The sequence below is a fragment of the Delphinus delphis genome, chromosome 10 (assembly GCF_949987515.2).
Source record: "Delphinus delphis chromosome 10, mDelDel1.2, whole genome shotgun sequence".
NCBI lineage: Eukaryota > Metazoa > Chordata > Mammalia > Artiodactyla > Delphinidae > Delphinus > Delphinus delphis.
Genome location: NC_082692.2, coordinates 41,077,799 through 41,099,581, shown reverse-complemented (window position 1 = coordinate 41,099,581; position 21,783 = coordinate 41,077,799). Strand labels below are relative to the sequence as shown.

The 21,783-nt window shown below is 47.1% G+C and overlaps 2 protein-coding genes across 2 annotated transcripts; one reads left to right on the top strand and one right to left on the bottom strand.

The window, feature by feature from the left end:
- Nucleotides 1–887: 887 nt before the first annotated feature.
- On the bottom strand, nt 888–9,342 carry TAP1 (transporter 1, ATP binding cassette subfamily B member). The gene is made up of 11 exons (XM_060022049.1): nt 8,296–9,342; nt 7,701–7,815; nt 7,432–7,562; nt 6,465–6,670; nt 5,603–5,800; nt 4,620–4,748; nt 4,269–4,457; nt 3,523–3,696; nt 3,127–3,289; nt 2,713–2,849; nt 888–1,503 (listed from the first exon to the last, which is right to left on the bottom strand). Exons 1-11 carry the CDS (start codon nt 8,891–8,893, stop codon nt 1,291–1,293), a joined length of 2,253 nt encoding a protein of 750 aa, XP_059878032.1. The 5' UTR covers nt 8,894–9,342; the 3' UTR covers nt 888–1,290.
- Nucleotides 9,343–9,434: 92 nt separating this feature from the next.
- PSMB9 (proteasome 20S subunit beta 9) lies at nt 9,435–17,019 on the top strand. The gene is made up of 6 exons (XM_060022050.1): nt 9,435–9,569; nt 11,410–11,477; nt 13,712–13,843; nt 14,512–14,641; nt 14,886–15,027; nt 15,705–17,019. The coding sequence occupies exons 1-6, from the start codon at nt 9,510–9,512 to the stop codon at nt 15,830–15,832; spliced, it is 660 nt and encodes a 219-aa protein (XP_059878033.1). The 5' UTR covers nt 9,435–9,509; the 3' UTR covers nt 15,833–17,019.
- Nucleotides 17,020–21,783: the final 4,764 nt, after the last annotated feature.

Genomic DNA, 21,783 nt, shown 5'->3' with positions numbered 1-21,783 from the left:
AGGGGTCATAGCATCAAAAGCGTAGCCTTAACCAGAAATCTGGAAGTCAGTGAGAACCTGGGAGCAGTTTCAAACCGGGAATGGGGGAGGGGTGTGCCTAGGAGCATCGCTTTATAGAAGTAGGGGAGGGATAGGAGTACGTGGGGGCACTGAGTCTTGAGGACAGACAGGTCTTGGGGAGACAGGCAATAGAATACACCTGCAGCGTTTGGGGGAAGGGAGCACCAAGGAGAGGGTGCAGCCTCTGAATCCTTCGACCTAGTCCCTCCTAGGGCCTCTCCCAGCTCGACGGTCTCCCTGACCTGTAGCCACCCACAAGAACTGCCCTTTCTGACCGCACCTACTTGCGTAATTCTTGCTTGACTGAGCACTGTCTTGTTCAACGTCTCTAAAACCCGCCTCTCCTTGCAACCTGAGTTGGCCTAATCTGCCCGGCAACTGTTGACGTCACATGACCACGGCCCTCCCTGAATGGAAGAGATCTACTAGACCACCCCGCCCACTACGCTGAGTTCCCGGGGCAGGTGCCACTGCAGAACCCGGCGAGCCCTGCTGTAACGGACCGGGGTGGGCAAGCGAACGAGGTGGTGAACTTCCTCTAGACGTGCTCATCCTCCATCCTCCATCTCCGGGCTCTGAGGCACTGCAGCCGCTGGTGCCTGCTGGAGGACACCGTATCCCCTTGTGGCTCATCCTTGGGGGTGGGCACAGGGGGATGGAGAAGTGAAGGGGGCAACCATAGGAAATAGAAAACTTAAGGGAAAAGATGGCACACTCAGGGCTGGGAAACACTGAGGATGTTGAAGGAGGGAGGGACCCAGCTCCTGAAAATGGCGCTGCAATGGTCGGTGGGCCACTTGGTCCACTGAAAACACGAGAAACCACAGTACAAGACACCAATTTTATTATAAATATCAAGAAACCACAGGGTATTTATGGGCCAGCATATGCCTCGGGTGAGGTTGAAAAGGAGCTGACCTTCCATTTCTGTGTATTCCAAATATTTCTCATGCTAGCCACACCAACCCTGGCTCCAAACCCAGTTACACCAAGGAGTTCTGAAGCCTGTTTTCTTCCAGGAAATCTGTATAACCAAGAGGAGCTTGGAGAGCAGCTAACACTCATGGCAAAATTTCAGGCATCACCTCAGGGGTTACGTTTTAGAATGTCACCCCTCCCGGTAGCAGCTGCCCACTCTGCAACTCTGGTAAGACCTTTGTTCTCAAACTCTCCACTGTAGAGAGGAGGGAAAAAGGGAAGGAGATGGAGTGTGCAGATCTGAGGAGTCTTTCATTCTGGAGCACCTGACCCACCAGGAGCCTGAACCATGGTGCAATAGCGTCCCTTATTCGCCATGAGCTGCTGGTGGGTTCCCGCCTCAATGATGGTGCCTCCTTCCAGAAAGAGGATGTGGTGAGCCTGCTTCACCAAGCTGAGGCGCTGGGTGATGAGAAGCACAGACCGAGAGCACCGCTCAGGGCTTTTATACAGGAGCTCCTCCACCTGAGAAAAAACATACACTCTGTCAGACCAGGGGACCACTCCCAGCTCAGGGAGACATCTGTGTTTCCAGAGCTGGGACAGACCTCGCCAGGATCATTGCCACCTCTGCCAATAACCCAAAGGAAACTGAAGATTCTCCTTCTGGGTGCTTCTCTGTCAAACCTTTGATTTGTGAAGGGCTGTTTACATGAGGTGGCAACGGTGGAATAAAAGAAAGAGGCCTAAACTGGGAGATTGGGATTCACACACTACTGTATATAAAATAGATAACTAATAAGAACCTACTATATAGCACAGCGAACTCTACTCAGTACCCTGTAATGGTCTATATGGGGAAAAAAAATCTAAAAAAAAAAAAAATCACTTTGTTGTACACCTGAAACGAATACAACATTGTAAATCAACTATACTCCAACAAAAAAAAATTTTTTAAAGTAATGAAAGAAAGAGCCCTAGGGTGAAACCCGTAAGAAAAGAGTGAAAGGTATTGAATAGTCTCTCCTCTCTAATTTTTAAATTCTCTTTTAAGGAAATATAACTTACTAGTAAAGAGCATGAGCATTCAAGTCAGGCAGACTTGAATTGGGGTCCAGGCTCTGCTATTCAATAGCTGAATGACAGTGAGCATGTTATTCAACCTCTCTTAGCCTCTGTTTTATCATCTGTTGGATGAGGGTAACAACACCCAGCTCACAAGCATTCATGATGAATAAGTGAGCAAGAGACTACATCCAGCACGTCCAGCACATAGTAAAAGTTCAATTCATATTAGTATTATGAGGGCGGTCTTTTGCTTATGTTTGGCTTCACAGATTCAGGGTCTATAGATCATCTCTTTTAACTGGTTTTAGGCATCTTGGGGAGAAGCTAACGGGAACTGAGAATTGCAAGGACCAGTTTGGAGAATTATGATGTTAATATAATAACAAAGGATGAGTGAAGGAAGGAGGACTGGATGGGAAATAGGCATTAAGAAGATGACTCTCGGGCTTCCCTGGTGGCGCAGTGGTTGAGAGTCCGCCTGCCGATGCAGGGGACACGGGTTTGTGCCCTGGTCCGGGAGGATCCCACATGCCGCGGAGCGGCTGGGCCTGTGAGCCATGACCGCTGGGCCTGCACGTCCGGAGCCTGTGCTCCGCAACGGGAGAGGCCACAACAGTGAGAGGCCCGCGTACCGCAAAAAAAAAAAGAAGATGATGACTCTCTTACACAGGACTGGCTGTTTATATCCAGGGCACTGGTAACATCATCCAGGATGAGTACACACGGTTTCCGGATCAAGGCTCGAGCCAAGGCCACTCTCTGTCGCTGACCCCCTGACAGCTGGCCCCCAGCCTCACCTACTTCTGCAGAGACAAGGGCCAAGGTGAGAGCTGAATAAGCACACGCACGCACACGCACACGTACACGCACACCAAGGACTGATGGATGCAGCAAGATAGAGAAGGTTCTGGGAAGGTAAAGGAGTTCTGAGGACATGAGGATAAAAGAGCCATAGGAACAAGATCTTACAACTTCAAACTGATGTCAGTGGGGTGGGGGGAGCTAAGGAATCAAGGCAAGACTACTGGGGTTACAAGGAAGGTAAAGATGTCTGGGTGGTGATGTGAGTGGAGAGAGCACCTGTGTCGTAGCCTTGAGGGAGTACAGAGATGAACCCGTGGGCTCCGGACTCCACTGCAGCAGCTGTGATGTCCTCCATGGTTGGCTTCTGGACCAGGCCATAGGCAATATTTTCTTTAAAGCTTCTTCCAAATAGCTGTGGCTCTTGTCCCACAGCAGCCACCTGGGACAAAATACGATGCAGAGTCATAGAACAAGGAACACAGGAGTGTGGTTCTCTAGAGACTGAAGACTGAGAATCTCTACTGGAAGCATATCACAAAATTACACAGCCTCTCTCCTGACCACGCGCTCACCTCCACCTAAGGTCTCCTAACGCTCTGTTCAGAGTGCTCGGTAAGAATGCTCTTCTGACTTGAGGCTCCCTGCCCTCCCCCATGCCATCTTGTAGCTCACCTGTCTGTGCAGGTAGCAGTGCTCATATTTGGGAAGGGGCTCCCCGTCCAGGAGCACCTGCCCCTCGGTGGGCTGGTACAGATTCTGCAGCAGGGCAGCCACTGTGCTCTTCCCAGACCCATTGGGCCCCACCAGCGCCGTCACCTCACCAGGACGAAGGGTGAACGTCAGCCCCTGGAAGCCAGAGAATCACACACACTAAGAGGCAGCCGGAGGCCCCTAAGCTTGAGACCTGTCAGTCATTGTCTTGTTACGTTGTCTTGTCAATGTCTTCCCCCAGAGAAGAGAGGAGGAAAATGGTGAAGTACAGCAACTACTCCCCTTCCACATGCACAGACACCTCCCCATGGAGTAGAGACGGAAGATGAAACAAAGACAAAGGCAAACACTAAGACCACTGTGCCACACAGGCAATCTCAGAGAGCATGAGAAAAACGAAAACAATCACATTCCAAACCACAGATGGAAAGAAAAAGGAAGACTGGAGACACAGCTTTTGCTTCCATGACGCCTTAGGACAGGAGAGCCTTCTCCCTGAGAGCCTCCTCTTCCATTCTTCTTGGAAATCCAGCCTGGTCCTTGAGCTCGGGGGCAGTTTTATGGAACGCGTGAGCTTGTCTTTGCCTCTGAAGGGTGAGGGAGGCTCTACCTAAACCTGGTGCTAAGCAGGTTGAAGGCAGGGAGGAAATTTAAGGTGGTCGAGTTGAGGGTGAGGTTGGTAGAATACAGGGATTGGTAGGTTGTACCTGCAGCACTGGGACATCTAGACGGTTTGGGTAGGCGAAGGAGACACCCTGGAACTGGACGAGGGCCTGCAACTTTAAGGAAGTGAACACACCACTGGCTGGGCAGTGAGGGATCTGGTCCAGGTATTCAAATATTTTCTCTGAAGAGCCCACAGCCTTCTGTAGCCTGGGATAGATGGACAGCAGTACCTGGAGGGGAGGTATGAATAGTGAGGCGGGGGATGGGAGGGACCCAATCTGTTACCAGGGTTATGTGATGTGAGAAGGGCAAAGGAGGGAAGGAAAGTGATTCAGATGGAGACGGCACAGGGGAAGGAAAAGCACTGGGGAGTGAGAACGGAAGGACCTCACCTCAACAGCTGTGGTGAACTGGTTCTGGTAAAGAACAAAGGCGACCAGGTGCCCACTGCTTACAGACCCACTTGTCACCAGCTGCCCACCAAAATACAGGATTCCCACCTTCAGCAGCAATCCTGAGATCTGTGGAGACCACAGAGAAAAGGGACTGTGGGAGGAAAACCTAAAATTCTGGTGCAAAGATCCAGAATCATTAACAGTAAGGAGAGAGAGCGTCCCATTTCCGCCAGTAACTCAGGGGGTTCAATAGGTATTAAAGAATGAACCATAGCGTGCCATGGAATCTCACTCGGTTACCCATGATAGAAGTCAACTATCACCATCACCATCACCAGTAGTGCCTTGTTTGGGGAGCGTCTTGCTCTTCACAAAAGGCTTTTATGAATGTAATGTCATCTAACATTCATATCAAGAGCCCTATAAACTAGGTTATATTACTCCCATTTTTTTAAAATGAGAAAAAAGTCTCAGAGAAAGTAAGTTACTAGCCCGTGGTCCCAGCGCTAGTAAATGGCAGCATCAAGGCAGGAACTTCTGATCGCTGATCTAGTTCTCTGTCAATTATATCACAAGATGCCCCGCATCCTTGGCTTCCGCTGTTCCCATGGCTCTCAGGAGTACATCCGCATAGTTCAGGCATGAAGCAGGCCCAGGTGCAGGAATGCATAGCTCCCTGAGCACCCCCCATGAGGCAAAGGAAGGCCCTGGGACTGGAAGACTTGGTACTTTCCTACAAAGGGGGTCGGGGAGATTTTGTGCACCCTACGGAAAGGAAGCCATCTAGCATGCCTAAAGAGGGAGGGGGTTAGGAACAATGAGTGGGGTCATGGAGCCTCTGGTTGCTGGGATACAGACACTGAACCCACCATTGCCCAGCGGAGGAAGAGTGTGGAGCAGGGTCATGGGACAGGGAATGGCACTGAAGCAGTCCCCTACCAAGGGGACCAGGGAATAGGCATTCATCCCCAGGTGCTCACAAGGGTGGTCCAGAGGTTGACCGCGTAGGCCAGGGCCTCCTTCTGGTTGAGTGTCTTCATTTCATGCAGCTTTTGCCTGAACTTCTGGGCCTCACCCTCTTCGTTGGCAAAGCTCCGGACTGTAGGCATGGCTGACAGCACCTCAATGGCCACCTGGCTGGATTTTGCCAGAGATTCCTGCACCTGTGCTGCCAGCACCTGTGGAGACATGGACAAGAGATGTCACACGTGGTTGGCAAACCATAAGGGACGCTAGGACCTGAGTTATCCAATTGTAGATTAAAGGTGAGAAAGGGCAGAGAGGCAGAAGAGAAAGGGACACAGCTATATCCCCCACGGATACTAAAGAGATACAGAGAAGAGGAAAGTGACTCAGAAGGGTCATAGAGGATCATATTCTTGAGACTGGTGATCATATTCCTTTTTTTAGTTTTCATTTTATATTGGAGTACAGTTGATTAACAATATTATATTAGTTTCAGGTATACCGCGAAGTGATTTAGTTATACATACATACGTATCTATTCTCTTCCAGAGTTCTTTCGTATATATGCTATTACAGACTATTAAGTAGAGTTCCTTGTGCTATACAGTAGGTCCTTGTTACTTATCTATCTTATATATAGTAGTGTGTATATGTTAATCCCAACCTCGGTGATCATATGCTTAAAGACAGACGGTAGGCAGACATTAGAAGACACAGAGAAGGTGAAGATCGACATTGAGCAATCCAGGAACGTGGACAAGGAGTTTCAAAAAGATGAAGAATCAGCGAAGGTGCCAGGAAAGAAATCTGTGAGGAGAGCCCACCAAGTCTGGGCGATGAGGGTCAGTATAGGTTGAGGCAACTCCCTGGACATACCTCGTGCCATTTTCCCAGCTTCTCAGGCAGAAGGAAGAGTAGTGGCAGGGCGAGCAGGGTGACCATGGTGAGGGACGGGGACCCCCAGAGCATGAGCCCCAAGAGACACAGTCCACGGCAGAGGTACCACAGAAAGAGGCTCAGGTCCGAACTCAGAGACTCACTCACGGTGGACGTGTCCTCTGTGACCCGAGATGTGATGGCACCTGCCAAGGGTTGAGGAGAAGAGAGTGAGTGAGTGAGAAACTCAGAGTGATGGGAGGGACTGGCAATGAGCCAGGGTGCCAGGGGGAGGGGTTCTAAGCAGGTCTGGAAAACAAGGTCAGTGGTTTAGGGAGGCTTGGACTCTCAACTCAAGGAGAATGGGTTCCAGAGGAAAAGCCTGGTCAAAGACCTTCCTTTTAACTCTAAAGAAATTGATGCCCTTGTGAATTTCTAATTCTCTGACAGATTTCTGTTCTCTAAAGAACTTGTATATCCCCTGCACATAGGCAGGAAAAACTTAAACTGATCATATAACAGAGCTGGAGAAAAACGAAGGTGCTGCTAGAAAGCAGTCCAGGAAACTGTAGCAAGTCCTGGATTGGGAATCAAGAGATGGCTTCTATTCCCAAGTTCATCTCTATCCATACGTGTCTATGCAAGTGTTGGCATTTAGGGTCTGGGCCTCAGTTCCCGTCTCTGTAAAACGAGGTGGTTGGACTCTGTGATCTCAAAATTTCCAGGTTTGAGATTCCTGTCGTTTCTATCTAAATACACACAGAGGGATATATTTGTGGGAAAATCTTGGATGGAAACACTAGGTTTTTCTGCAAATAGGAAGTATATGTATTTTGCTCTTGAGGTACGTCAAGAATAAGACATGACGACGTTTTTGTGTGAGAGGAGGATCAAGGTTATAAGTAAAAATATGTATGGGGATATAAACAGTAAGTGGATGGATAGTGAAAAGAGTTTCATGAGAAACCTGTTTGGTTCTTTTGAAAAAACTCTGTTTTCTGGCACAGGACAGCCCGAAACACCTCTCCCTGCAGGTGGCAGTGCACACGGCCCATGGTGCTGTTGTAGATTCCATCAGCCGTGAACTCCAGCACTGCACTAGAAGGAGACAGAGAAGGAGGGCCAGGCACGGTCAGGGGGCCCCCCAGAAATGCACTCCAGACGGTAGCCCCAACTTTCAACTCCCTCTTTTTCAGGGTTCCCCCATCCCCAGCCTTCCAACTTCAGCCCCCAGACCTGGCTATGGTGAGGACAGACATGAGAGTTATGTTTCGCGCGAAGGCAGCGCCTGTCCTGTCTTGTAGAATCCAGTCCGTGAAACGGCCCGTGAAGAATGGAACAGCCATCTCCCCTGGGGAGGGAGAGAAATATCAAGTCTAAGAAGGTCAGCTCTAACCAGACGACAACCGGCCCACCCTCCTTTCACCTTTGCCCATAATCCTGGAGGGCAGTGGCAGAAAAGACACAATCTACACCTAAATGGGCCACCTGGGAACTCAAAACCCTGTGGCCCCACAAGACCTTTAGAGGTTGGATGAGGAAGGCTAGGGATCATAGGATGGTCTGCCCCAGAGGAAAGGCCTTGTCCAAGGTGGCCAGTGAAGCAACGCCCGGGGCAGCCCTGGAGTCCAGGACTCCTGACTCCTACCCAGTACAGGGCTCTTCCCTCTCCACGGGGGTGGGGAGTGCGGGCTCTTCTCAAGACCTGAGCTGGGTCCCCTTCCCCTCATCCACATTTCCGAGAACTCATACCAATCTATCTCACTGACCATTACTCTCGATTCCTTCCCAGTCCTCTAGCCTCGTCCCTCTCCCCCTGCATCCCCCTTACCAAGACAGGAGAGTACCACCAGGGCCAGAAGGAGCGGCAGGCGTTGTATCTCTGGGCCCAGGAAGCCTAGAAGCCGTCTCACCGCCACTCCAGAAGCGCCGTGAGCTCCTTGCACCCAAAGGCTCCTGATCTTATGCCACAGGGCGGCCGCGGGCAGTGCCGCCGTGTAGCTGAGCGCAAAGGCGTCCAGGCGACTCCCCCAGTGCAGTGGCCGGGTGCTGTGAGCGTCCCCGGGGGCTCCCCACGAGCGCAGCTCTCGGAACGAGGCAAGTCCCGGCAGAGCCAAGCCCAGCGCCGCCGCCAGCGGCTCCAAAGCAGCCAGCCATCCCCGGACTCCTGCGCTTTCTCTCCGGAAGCCCAGCGCTGCCCCGAGGACGCCTCGGGCTCCCAGCCACAGTACCGCCCAGCGGCTCAGGCCCGCCACCCAGACACTGAGCAGCGGCAGCGCAGGGGGTACCAGCAGGGAGGCTATTCGAGGCAGCGCCAGCCGGAGCAGCATCCAGTCGGCGAGGAGCAGCAGCGCTGTCCCCAGGCACGCGAGGGAGGCTCGGGAGAGGCGGAGACACCCGCAGGGAGCGGGGGACTCCGAGCAGGCCATGGGCGCGCGCGGTTCGAGGCCGGCCCAGGTCCTGGGACTCTCGCCGTCCTCGCCAGGACGGAGTCTAGTCTCTGGACGCTGTTGGAGTCGTAGCAGGGCGGGTCCCCGGACCGCGCCGGGGAGGGAGCAGGGCGAGCCGGGTCGGGGCTTCGGAAAGTCCCGGGAACCCGCCGAGCCCGCGGGCGCTGGCCTGAAGTGAGCAGTTTACAGTAAAGGGAAAACGAAAGCGTCTCCGGCTCCCCAGCCCCACCCACTCCGAAGGCGGCCCGCCAGGACTATGTGGGGGGAGGGCGTCGACATCAGATCCGAGATTTAGGGGAGCAGCCCTGGTGCTCCACCTTCTCCATTCCCAACACCCGACCCTGCTGTCCTCGCCTCCACTTGCGGGACCCACTTGCCGCGACTTTCTCACTCCAGCCTCTGGGCGGGGTGCCTACGTCATCTGTCTCCGGGCAGTTCTGCCCCGCGCAAGTTAGCGCCCGGATGCGAAGCCTCACGGCATGGACCCGGGCGCCCCCTGGCGGGCGTGGAGAAGGGGAGGAGCTGTAGGCAGCGAGTGGCGCGCTGTCCCAGGTCGCAAACCAGTGCACCAGGCGGCGAGGAGCGCGGCGCGGGGATGCTGCGAGCGGGAGCACCCACCGGAGACTTACCCCGGGCCAGAGAAGTCCACACCGGGGTAATGAGTCTGGGCTTGAGGGTTAGCGGAGGGGTGGAGGAAGTAGAGCGATAGGGGGACCCTGGAAGCGCCAAAGAGTAAATTTGGAGACTAACAAGAGTGGGGAGATAGCTTGTAGCAGCCAGTGCTCACATCCCGAAATGAACACGGGCGTCTGTATTCTGAAGGGGTCGTCTAGGGGTCCGCGAAGGGACTGGGCACGGGAGGCAGGCAGAGAAGGTGTACTTTGGCTCTGAGCTGGAAGCGTTAAGGGGAAGCTGCCCTAAAGCGCTTTCGCTTTCACTCTGGGCTAGAGAGAGCGGCTGGTTAAATCAAGGGAGGGGGTTGGAGAAGGTGCACAGAGAAAAGGAAACGGTGCCCTGGGTTAAGTAGGACAGCACTTGAGAGAGGGGAGTATGGGCACTGATTGAGAAGGGACGCATCACACAGACCTTTGATAAACTAGCCCGTGGGTAACATAGCCCCAGCACTGATAATGGGGGTTCCATGTGAGCTGGAGGGGCCCTTCCCCAGCCTGGCCCAGGAAGGCTCCTACTTGGCCCAGGTGCCACCGTGCTCCCTTCCCTATGTCTTCCCCACCCACCTCCACAACCTGCTGGACGACTTTTGCCCAGGCTGGACCCGTGGGGCAGATGGCAGCCCAAGGCAGGGTGGCTTCTGCTCTCAAACTTCTACCACCAAGCTTAGCTTTGGGGCAGCTTTGTTATATAGGAATAACCTCTTGGATGGGGTTGCCTCTGTTCTCTGCTGTGCTATTCATGATGCATCAGTATGTCAAAATGAACACTCGGCCAGCATCCCTGGAAGCCAGAGTAATTTATGGAGTGGTGAGAAGTATAGCTGTAAAACCATTTATAAATTAGAAAATCTCTCCTCACTGCCAGATGAGCAGTGAAAAATAAGAAGTAGAAGTTAAAACAAAGCATGGGAGGTAGACATGGGTTTTAGTCCTGTGTTACCTTCGACAAGTCATTTGCGTTCTCTGTGGCTCAGTTTCTTCATTTGTAGGATCTTTAAGGCTTTTTCCAGTTCAACAGGAGTTTTAAAATGTAGCTTTATCCTCCTTCACTCTTCCTTAATTCTTTTGTTTAATTTCTTTTCTTGACCTGAAAAAGTCAGCTCAAACTCCCCAATCAAATCCTCTTTTGGTGCAGATCTCTTTCCCTGGCTACTCTCTTCCCCTGGCTGTTTACCTCTTGATAAGAAATCCTTAAATGAGACCTCTGTTTTAAACTGTCCCATGTGTTTCTTGCTGCTTTCCTCCTTCCTTGACACGTGGCCATGCTAACCACTGACCCCTGAGATGTTTTCTGTTGTTCAGTAAACTGAAAGAGCTCACTTCTGATTAAGGGGGGGAGTGGATGATTGTGGGCCCAAAAGAAGGGCTTGAGCTTGTTTCCCAAGGTCACGGTCACTCGCTGTGTGGGGAGGTCTGTAGCACATCTGTACACACAACAAACGCATGCGGAGGTAATTCATTTGTGGAACTGCGTCACGGGGACTTGGAAGTGCCCGCCCTGAGCCCTTCACTCAAAGGGAGCACTTATGCCCCTAGGAGCCTCATCCCACCTCTCTCTCTTTACAGTGGAAGGATTCTAGGGATGCCATTCTTTCTGTGTGATACCACCGCCAGGCTCTGACATTCCCTTGCTGCTGGGAGAGACAAGAGAGAAAATGGAAAGATGAAGAAAAAAATCCCATTCTGGGAGTCAGCTCTGGCCTAAATTACTGTATAACCTTGAGCCAGTCGCCTCCCCATTCTGAGAATGTTTCCTCATCTGTAACATGAAGGGATCAAGGCTCTTGCTGCTCTGACGTTCCATCCTCTGTGTCTCTGCAGACAACCATCATGGCGGTAGAGTTTGATGGGGGCGTCGTGGTGGGATCTGATTCCCGGGTGTCTGCAGGGTGAGTAGCAGTGCCAGTGTGTTCTTTTGGAAGGAAGCTAATGGCCCCGAGTGCACATTTTTCTTAACCATTCATAAAGAGACTGGCAAACTGAAGCATTGGAGAAACTGAGTGAACCTTTCAGAAAGGCCACTATGATAAGATATTGGGTGGGTATTTGGGTCTCTGAATTCATGGCGAAGAATCTGGGGCCTGGATGCTAATGTGGCCCGTCCCAGGGAGTCACAGAATTGGGTCTGAAAAGGGTTTAGGAGATAGAGATTTCAGGGGCCCACCTTCCATCTATGTTTAGAGATAGAAAAGATGGTCCTGCCAAGCAGATATTCTGGTTTCTGATCCATCACGTGTTGAACTAAGTTTGTCTTTCTCCCTTCTGGCCAGTTTCCTCACATACAGGATTAGATCAATATTACTTACTTTATGTTCCACAGAACACGTAACTTCCTCAATATGGTTAATAACAAAGAAAAATTAATAAGGCGAAGATTAATCTTAGCTTAATTTAGTATTTTTTGTGTTACTATAAAAATCTAAGCCTGAGGGGCTTCCCTGGTGGCGCAGTGGTCCCTGCCGATGCAGGGGAGGCGGGTTCGTGCCCCGGTCCAGGAGGATCGCACGTGCCGCGGAGCGGCTGGGCCCGTGAGCCATGGCCGCTGAGCCTGCGCGTCCGGAGCCTGTTGCTCCGCAGCGGGAGAGGAAGCAGCAGTGAGAGGCCCGCGTACCGCAAAAAAAAAAAAAAAAAAAAAAATCTAAGCCTGAAAATAAATCTAATTTTGATCATTACTTGCAGTGTTTCGTTTGTTTGAGACAATTCTTTGCTTCCTGCTTTAATCCAAGCTTTAAATTTCATGTACTCTGAAGCCATTCTCTTGTGAAATAAATTTGAGAAACACCGAAAGATGAACATCAGAAATTTTGGCAACTCTCTATATGATCCAGCAATCCCACTCCTGGGCATATATCCAGACAAAACTATAATTCGAAAAGATACATGCACCCCTATGTTCATAGCAGCACTATTTACAGTAGCCAAGACATGGAAGCAACCTAAATGTCCATAGACAGAGGAACAGGTAAGGAGGACGTGGTACACCATGAAAATTGGGGTGCATCTGTCTTTTTGAATTATGTTTTCCTCCAGGTATATGCCCAGGAGTGGGATTGCTGGGTCATATGGTAGTTCTATCTTTAGTTTTTTAAGGAACCTACATACTGTTCTCCATAGTGGCTGTACCAATTTAGATTCCCACCAACAATGCAAGAGGGTTCCCTTTTCTCCACACCCTCTCCAGCATTTATTGTTTGTAGATTTTTTGTTGATGGCCATTCTGACCAGTGTGAGGTGATACCTCATTGTAGTTTCTATTTGCATTTCTCTAATAATTAGTGATGTTGAGCATCTTTTCATGTGCTTTTTGGCCATCTGTATGTCTTATTTGGAGAAATGTCTGTTTAGATCTTCTGCCCATTTTTTGATTGGGTTATTTGGTTTTTTGATATTGAGCTGCATGAGCCGTTATATTTTGGAGATTAATCCCTTGTCAGTTGCTTCGTTTGCAAATATGTTCTCCCATTCTGAGGGTTGTCTTTATACAAAAAAAAAAAAAAAAAAAGAGTGAATATATGTATATATGTAACTGATTCACTTTGCTGTACACCTGAAACTAACACAACATTGTAAATCAACTATACACCAATAAAATTTTTTTTAAAAAAGAAAATGTGGTGTATATATATAATGGACTGTTACTCAGCCATAAAAAAGAATGAAATAATGCCATTTGCAGCAACGTGGATGGACCTAGAGATTAAGCATAGTCAGAAAGAGAAAGATAAATACCAAAAGATATCACTTACATGTGGAATCTAAAGTATGACACAAATGAACATATCTACCAAACAGACTCACAGACGTAGAGAACAGACTTGTGGTTGCCAAGGGGGAGAGGGGTGGGGAAGGGATGGATTGAGAGTTTGGGGTTAGCAGATGCAAACTAGTATATATAGGATGGATAAACAACAAGGTCCTACTGTATAGCACAGGGAACTATATTCAATATCCTGTGATAAACCATAATGAAAAAGAATATGAAAAAGAATATGTATATGTATAACTGAATCACTTTGCTGTACAGCAGAAATTAACACGACATTGTAAATCAACTATACTTCAATAAAATTTCGTAAAAAATTGGCATCTCTAACGTTGATGACTTTTGACTCCTTCCTGACAGAGAGGCGGTGGTGAACCGAGTGTTTGACAAGCTGTCCCCCCTGCACCAGCGCATCTACTGTGCTCTCTCTGGCTCAGCTGCTGATGCTCAGGCCATAGCGGACATGGCTGCCTACCAGCTGGAGCTCCATGGGTATGAAGTTCTGGGGTCCCCAGTCCACACCACCTAGAGTTCCCCCAGCAGTGAACCCCTATACAGAGTCCTGTTCCAGGAGCAGTGCTGTGGAAAATGAAAAGTTCTTGCTTTGCCTCCGGCTTTCATTGGTGTTGAACTGGCATTTGAATCTCTCGAAGCTGGTTTCTGCACCTGTAGAGTAGAGATGACTAATAGTACCTGCCCTACCTCACCAGATGGTTATTTCCAGAATCAAAACATATGAGTGAAAGTAGTTCAAAAACGGCAAATCACTCCCCTAATATAAATAGTGGGGACGAAGATTAGGACGTGGGCCACCATAATATCAGGTGGTGACCGTAGGGGAAACCAAGGTCATTAGGGCAGAAGTAAAGTTTACCTGCTTTGACCCACATGGGCAGGGCTCTGGCAGTCAGGAGAATTATGTCATTGGGGGCTGGGGGTGGGACAGAGTAAAGGAGGGAGAACAATTAGCAATTGAAACCTTCTTCCCAGTGGGTGATGTGAGACTCTTGTTCCCCTGCACTTGTGGGAGGGGAGCTAGAGTTTGAATCCTTGCAGCTATAGGTTTCGGGTGTTCCCCCGGCAGCGATGATGGTAATGGCCCAGGAGGGTGGAACTTCAGGAAAATCATTATTGCTGCCTATTCCTAACCCTTCCTTTAGAATGGAAATGGAGGAACTCCCACTCGTTCTGGCTGCTGCAAATGTGGTGAGGAATATCACCTATAAGTATCGGGAGGACCTGTCTGCACATCTCATGGTAGCAGGCTGGGACCGACGCGAAGGAGGCCAGGTGAGTCTCTCCCAATGTCCTCCCTCCCTCAGGGTTCCCCTCTCCCGCAGAGAGGGAGATGGAGGTCATATGGCATTCTCACTAAGAGTTCCAAAGACACTGCCTCGAAAATGTAGGGTAGTCTCAAAGGAGAAGGGCATGAGGTGCTGGGGCTTCACTGCAGAGTGTGGACACCACCTGCTTGTCTCAGTGGTGAGCAGAGGTGGGAGGCTTCTAGAGTCTGACCTGAGGATGCCTCCCCCAGGTATATGGGACCATGGGAGGGATGCTGATTCGACAGCCCTTTGCCATCGGTGGCTCTGGCAGCACCTATATCTACGGTTATGTGGACGCGGCGTATAAACGAGGCATGTCCCCGGAGGAGTGCAGGCGCTTCACCACGAATGGTAACTAAGCAAGTGGAAGGGTACCTGGGGCAGGTGTTGTTAATTGTGGGAAGGAGGTAGAGTATGAGGAATAGGAATACGTGGGTGACCATTTAATTAAATGTCCAATGGGAATTCCCTGGCGGTCCAGTGGTTGGGACTCCTCGCTTTCACTTCCCGGGGCCCGGGTTGGATCCCTGGTGGGGGAACTAAGATCCCGCAAGCCATGCAGCATGGCCAAAAAAAAAAAAAAAAAACAGAAAACGTCCAAACTGGGACACTTCTGAGAGTGAGAGACGGCAGGACAAAGGCTAAACTAGATGGGCTTTCAGGATAAAAGGCATAAACCAGGATTGTTATAAGTACACCAAATTAAGATCTAGGGTGACCACAAAAACCAGTGGTGAGCTAGCTTGGGCCCGCTCCTAAGAGCTGATGGTTAAATATTCAAGGTTGGGGAGCTGCTTATTTATCTATTTATAATTTGAAGTCAATCATGGCGGGAGTATCGAGACCATGGACATCATGTGAAGACTGTTTTTTTTTTAAAGTTGGTTGATCACCACTAAATATGCATCTCTAGGAGACGGGTTCTGAAGTCTGAAAGTGGTCATAGGCATATGGACAGGAGGGAAGGGAAATGATATTTGAAGCTAAGCCAGTCTCTCTTCCTCTCTGCAACTTGAAACCCTCTGCAGCTATTGCTCTGGCCATGAACCGGGATGGTTCCAGCGGGGGCGTCATCTACCTGGTCACGATCACAGCCGCTGGTGTGGACCATCGAGTCATCTTGGGCAACGAGCTGCCAAAATTCTATGACGAGTGAATCTTTCTCAGACTTCCCTTCTTTATTTTACAATAAACTTTCTGGGACTGGAAGCTGGTATGGTCATGGTCACTCAGGGAGATGAAGCTTGGGAACGGGGCTTCTTCCCACCCAGGTGTTAGCATATCTTTTTTATTCTTTTGTCCCCAGGTCTAAAACATCTTTCCCGCAGGAGAGAGAGGTGGGCAGGGAGGCGGGGTGTATACTAGAACCAGGAAGAGCTCTACACAGGACAGGTCATAGGTAGCTAAGACAGCTACACACAGGAGAATTAGCTAAGAGCACCAGCAAACTCACATGGAAGAGAATTCCTTTCATAATGCATTCATTCACGTTAGAGACGAAAAACTGATAAGTACTTAAATATTTGGTGGGGGGGTACTTGTGAATTTCAAAGAATAATAACAAGAACCAAAAAAGCTACACGTATTGAACCAGGCATTAGCTACATGCTTATAAACTTCATTTCTTAGAACCCAAACAAAAAAGTCTTATGTAGGTAGGACAACTACTTCTGTGTACGGATAGATGGGAACTTAGGAAGAGTAAGCCATGGCAAGTTCAAAAGCTGAGATGTGGGATTTAGTTTACCATATGCCTTTCCTCTACCACAACATGAAACCTTCTATTCCCGCAAGCTTCATAGAGCATCTCCTCCTTGAAATCTGCAGTAATTAGCCCAGCCCATGCTTTGACACTTTCGAAGTCGTCACTAGATATTTGAGTAACTGTACGAAACAGGCTGAGTTCTGGTCCTATCGTTGCCAGGCACTTTCTGAGTGAGAGGACAAATTACTCCCCTTCTTTGAGCCCTCATTTTCTCTTCTGTCAAATGAAGGTGTTGAGTGACTTCTAAGATGGTTTATAGTTTTGACATTCAATGCCATTTTGCTCATAAGTGAGCAGTTAAGAGGTGTATTTAACAGAAATCCTAGTAGGCTACCCAGGAAGCTTCTGTCTGCTTTTCTTTCTGGAGCTCAGGCTCAACATACAAATTCAAAGTACCCTAAGACATTCCTGTGTCCTTGGTAGTGTGTATTTGGTTTGGAGAAAAATAATCTAAAATTACTAGAGCCTAGGGGAGGGGGAAGGGTAAGCTGAGACAAAGAGAGTAGCATTGACATATACACACTACCAAATGTAAAATAGCTAGTGGGAAGCAGCCTCAGCTCGGTGCTTTGTGACCATCTAGCCCTCTAGATAGGGAGGGTGGGAGGGAGACTCAAGAGGGAGGGGATATAGGGATATATCTATGCATATAGCTGATTCACTTTCTTATACAGCAGAAACCAATACAACATTGTAAAGCAATTATACTCCAATAAAGATGTTAAATAAATAAATTGTACATTGCAAATAAAAATTAGATCAACCGTTTAAACTGAAAAATAAATAAAAAATAAATTAAATTACTAGAGCCTTGAGTTCTTTCTAGCCACGAGATTTAACCTATTTTGCAATTTAACATAATAGTTTAAGAGCCTATCTCTCCTGCTGATCACAACTCCCCACCTCGAACTCTGGAGAGTAGACAAAAGCAAGGACTAAACCACTCTGAAAAATAAACAAAAGCAGGGGGATTGCGGAGTCAAAACTTGGGGAGGCAACGCTCTGGGGGGAAAAAGAGGGTTCAATGTTTTTTCTCGTGGCTCTGCCCTGAAGTCAGGCAGCAGCTACAGAGCTACACTTCTGAACTGAATGTCCACTGCCGTTCTGGCTGGAGAAAAGAGGCCCCCGTGGGCAGGAGAGTGTAGGGGAATCTCCCAGATGAGAGAGCCAGGGACGGGGCTCCCTAATTCTAGGTATGAATCCTCATGACAGCCGGGTTACTCCTGAGCTGCACATATGACACAACCAGCACAAAACAGCAAAGACTTTGAGGACTGAATTAAGATGTAAACCTTTTAAAATTAGATGGTGGTCTTTTTCTTTATTGGCCAAAATACTGCATCCTTATGCCCCTCATTCCAAAATAATGGCTTACAATTTTAAAAGAAGAAGGAGGAGGAGAAGGAGGGGGAGAAGAGGGAGGGGCAGGGGAAGAGGAGGGGGAGGGGGAGAAGGGGGAGTAGAGGAAGAAAATAATTAGAGCAAAGACAAAGTTAAGAAATAAATGAAGCCAAGAGGTAAAAACAATATACAACATGAGTATCTCCTTTTAAAAAAGAAAAGTGAGGGCTTCCCTGGTGGCGCAGTGGTTGAGAGTCCGCCTGCCGATGCAGGGAACGTGGGTTCGTGCCGTGGTCCGGGAGGATCCCACATGCTGTGGAGCGGCTGGACCCGTGAGCCACGGCCGCTGAGCCTGCGCGTCTGGAGCCTGTGCTCCGCAACGAGAGAGGCCACAACAGTGAGAGGCCCGTGTACGGCCAAAAAAAAAAAAAAAAAAGAAAGAAAAGAGATGTGCTGGAGCTGTCTTGAACAGCCTAACAGGAGCAGATTGTAAAACATTCAGGAATTTTGAGAGGTGACTGTTAACCATTGGTAGCTTGACATTGACCGTGGTGAAAGCATTTATACTACAGAAACCAGCAATGCTACGCATCAGAACTTTTTTGGTTTTTTCCCCAGAAAGCCAGTTTAACAGGCCACATGTTGATCAGCCAGCTATCCATGGGTGAAAAACAACTGGCTCTGAGCTACAGGGTAGTGAAAGCAAAAAAGGAAATGAAATCAGGTACAAGATTTGAAAGATTCATTTAAAAAGCGAATCATCCAAAAACAACAATATATATATATCTATATAATAGATATATATATATAGTTTTTCAAATCACATAGAACATTAACTGAAATAGAATATGCATCATGCCATAAAGAAAACGCCAATAAATTCCAAAGTATCAGTATCTTTGAAACTACATTCAGCATCCATATTGTATTAAATTAGAACTTGATAACAAAAGGATACCTAAAATTCTGATGGTTTTCAAACTAAAACAATATTGATAAATAACAGAGTTAAAAGGTACTCATAAAAGAAATTTACTCATTTAGAACCAGGTGGTAAAAACGTTACCTATCAGATTCTGTGGGACACAAAGGAATACTTAGAATTTTATAGCTTCAAATACATTTCTTAGAACAAAAAAAGTTTAAAATAAATGACTTAAAAATTCTCCTAAAATGTTGGAAAAAGAACAATCGAGCAAACCTAAAGAAATAAGAAGGAAGGAATTAATTTTCTATTGTTGTCTCATACTCACTGCATTAGCTACCTATTGCTGTGTAACAAATGACACCAAAATTTAGCAGCTTAAAATAACAACCAATAACAACCATTTACAATTGGGCATTACAATTGGGAACACAGGGGAAGTTTAAATACGGACTGTGTATTTGATAATATTATATCCATGGTAAGTATCTTAGAGGTGATGATGTTATTCTGGTTTTGTAGGAGAAACATTCTTATTCTTCAAATGCACATTCCAAACTATTTTAGGGTAAAATGTCATATATCCACAAATTTTCTCAAATGGCTTAACAACATAGATCCTCAATAGTAAATGGATAAATAAAATGTAGCTTATTAATACAATAGAATACTGCATAAGCAATGCATACTAATAACTACTGATAATGCAACAAGATGGATAAATCTCATGGAAATAATATTGAATAAAGAAGCCAGATGCACACAAAACTACACAATATATGTTTTGAAACAACCAGGTCCTACTGTATAGCACAGGGAACTATATTCAATATCCTGAGATAAACCATAATGGAAAAGAATATGAAAACAATATGTGTATAACTGAGTCACTTTGCTGTACAGCAGAAATTAACACAACATTGCAAATCAGCTATACTTCAATAAAATTAGAGAAAGAAAAATATATATATATAGGTTTCGGTTATCTATTGCTGTGGAGCAAACTGCCCTTAAACTTTGTGGCTTAAAACAAAAACAATCATTTTATGGTTTCTTGTTATTCTGGGGGTTAAATGAACTTGAAGAACCACTGATGTAGCCCGTGAACCAAAGCACTTATCACGGCAGCCGATCCATACAATCCCTGACATTTCATGTAAGGACATTGGTTACCTGTCCCATCAGATCTGAACACCTTTAGAATACTGTAAAAATTTCCCCGACTTTATGGGTCCTGCCTCCCCATAGAACAATTCAGAAAACCCACTTCTCCCAGTCCTCTTGGAAGCCAGGGCACCAATATAAGACCTAAGTCCCACCTTTAAAAAAATCAAATTCATGCACCTCAGACTTCAATTCACAACTGAGTGACAGGAGGAAATGGGCATCTACCCTGCATTCAGTTCGAGGCAAAGGTGACAGGAAAAGCAACTGGCTTTGAGGGAAGCAGTGGTAAAAAAAAAAGGCTAAATTCCTGCCACCAAAGCGGCTTCGAAGTATCTTCAGTGGTGGTTGCAATAAAGTCTAATTCCTAATGAAAGAGCAACACCTGGAAGCAGCAGCACCTGGAAGCAGCAGTAAAGTGGTTTATGAGACCTGTTCTGGCTTGGTGGGGGGGGGGATGGCTATCTGTTTATGATGAGCCTACCATATGTTGGAGAAATGTATTTGTTAGATTTTTTAAAGTGTTGCCAAAAATTAACGAGGGAACCAGGAAGAATACAAGAGACTAGATTCAAAGAGTATTTGCAAAACAAAGTTGCACATAGTCAGGGGAAATCGCTGTGTTAGAGATTCAAAATGGTTAATGTACTACAAAGCAATAAAATCATAACCTTGGAGTTATCTCCTTTACCAGACAAAAAGCAAAGGCATCACACCTTATCAGCTTTCTACAGATTAACATCTCATAGTACAGGGCCAGCTGGGTTCTTTTTAGTCAATTTACAATCCCTGAAACAGGATTATAATCAGGCAGGATTATAAGAAAATGTTCACATATATTAATCAAGAAAGCAGATGTTTGCCTTATTTCCAAATTTTGGAACATTTTCCCTACATGATTCCTACCCCTAAAGTAATGAATTGACCAGATAAGATTTTCCAGAAATATTCTAATTCAATATCCTTAATTTGACAGGCTCTTTTATTTGGCCTGTTTTAGTATTAAGATGTGAAGACTTCCTTGTCATGTAGTTAACAAAACAAAGGTCTTAATGATGTTAACAGTTCACATCTTTCTGGAAGGCTTTAGCCCATAAGGTCATAGTTTTAATTACTCCTATGATAACCAGAAATCATTTTATTGCCATGCAAGAGCTTACTTATCCCAAGAACCCTCCCCGACTCACCATCTCAGAGCTTCATTTGTAGGGCCGTTCACTGAGGATGAAATCCCATTTTCTCTGAGATGCTCAAAGTTCATCAGTGATTCTGGCTCATCAGAAATTAACATCCTTTTCCACCTGTCGGGTGGGGACAATAAACTAGGAACCAGTGTGCTCAGAGGATTTTGTAGGCCTTGTTTCCACAAACAAACTGCAGTTCTTTCTCTTATTAGAGAAATTAATGAGATTAATGAAATGAGATTTTCCTTTTTATATGACACTTCTGGCATGCTCAGCATTCCAAATTTGGAGATGTGAACCTCTGCATATCACTACACTGCCATAAAAACATAAAGCAACCCACAAAAGCACTTTGAACACTATTTGCAGAGAAGAACTATATACCAAATTTTCTATAGAATTATCATATATTCCACCAGTGATGCTGTCTACAAAAATATTTGATTGTCTATAGAGCTATGGTAGCTATAAAAAGCAAAATTTGACTCACTGTCCTTTAACAAAGGATAGCTGGGATTTTTCTAAGCTTAAAAATTGTAAAAGCATTTGTCAGAATTCCAATTAGGAATAGGGTCATGATTATCTTTCATTTTTCCTGAGTAGTTATACTTTGCAGTCTATATTAAGATTTACTATAGGATATTTTTTCCTGAATTCTGTGGTTCCAATGGAACAAGACATCATTCAAAGAACACTGGGTTTTATTTTCCATAAGCATAGGTGAAACC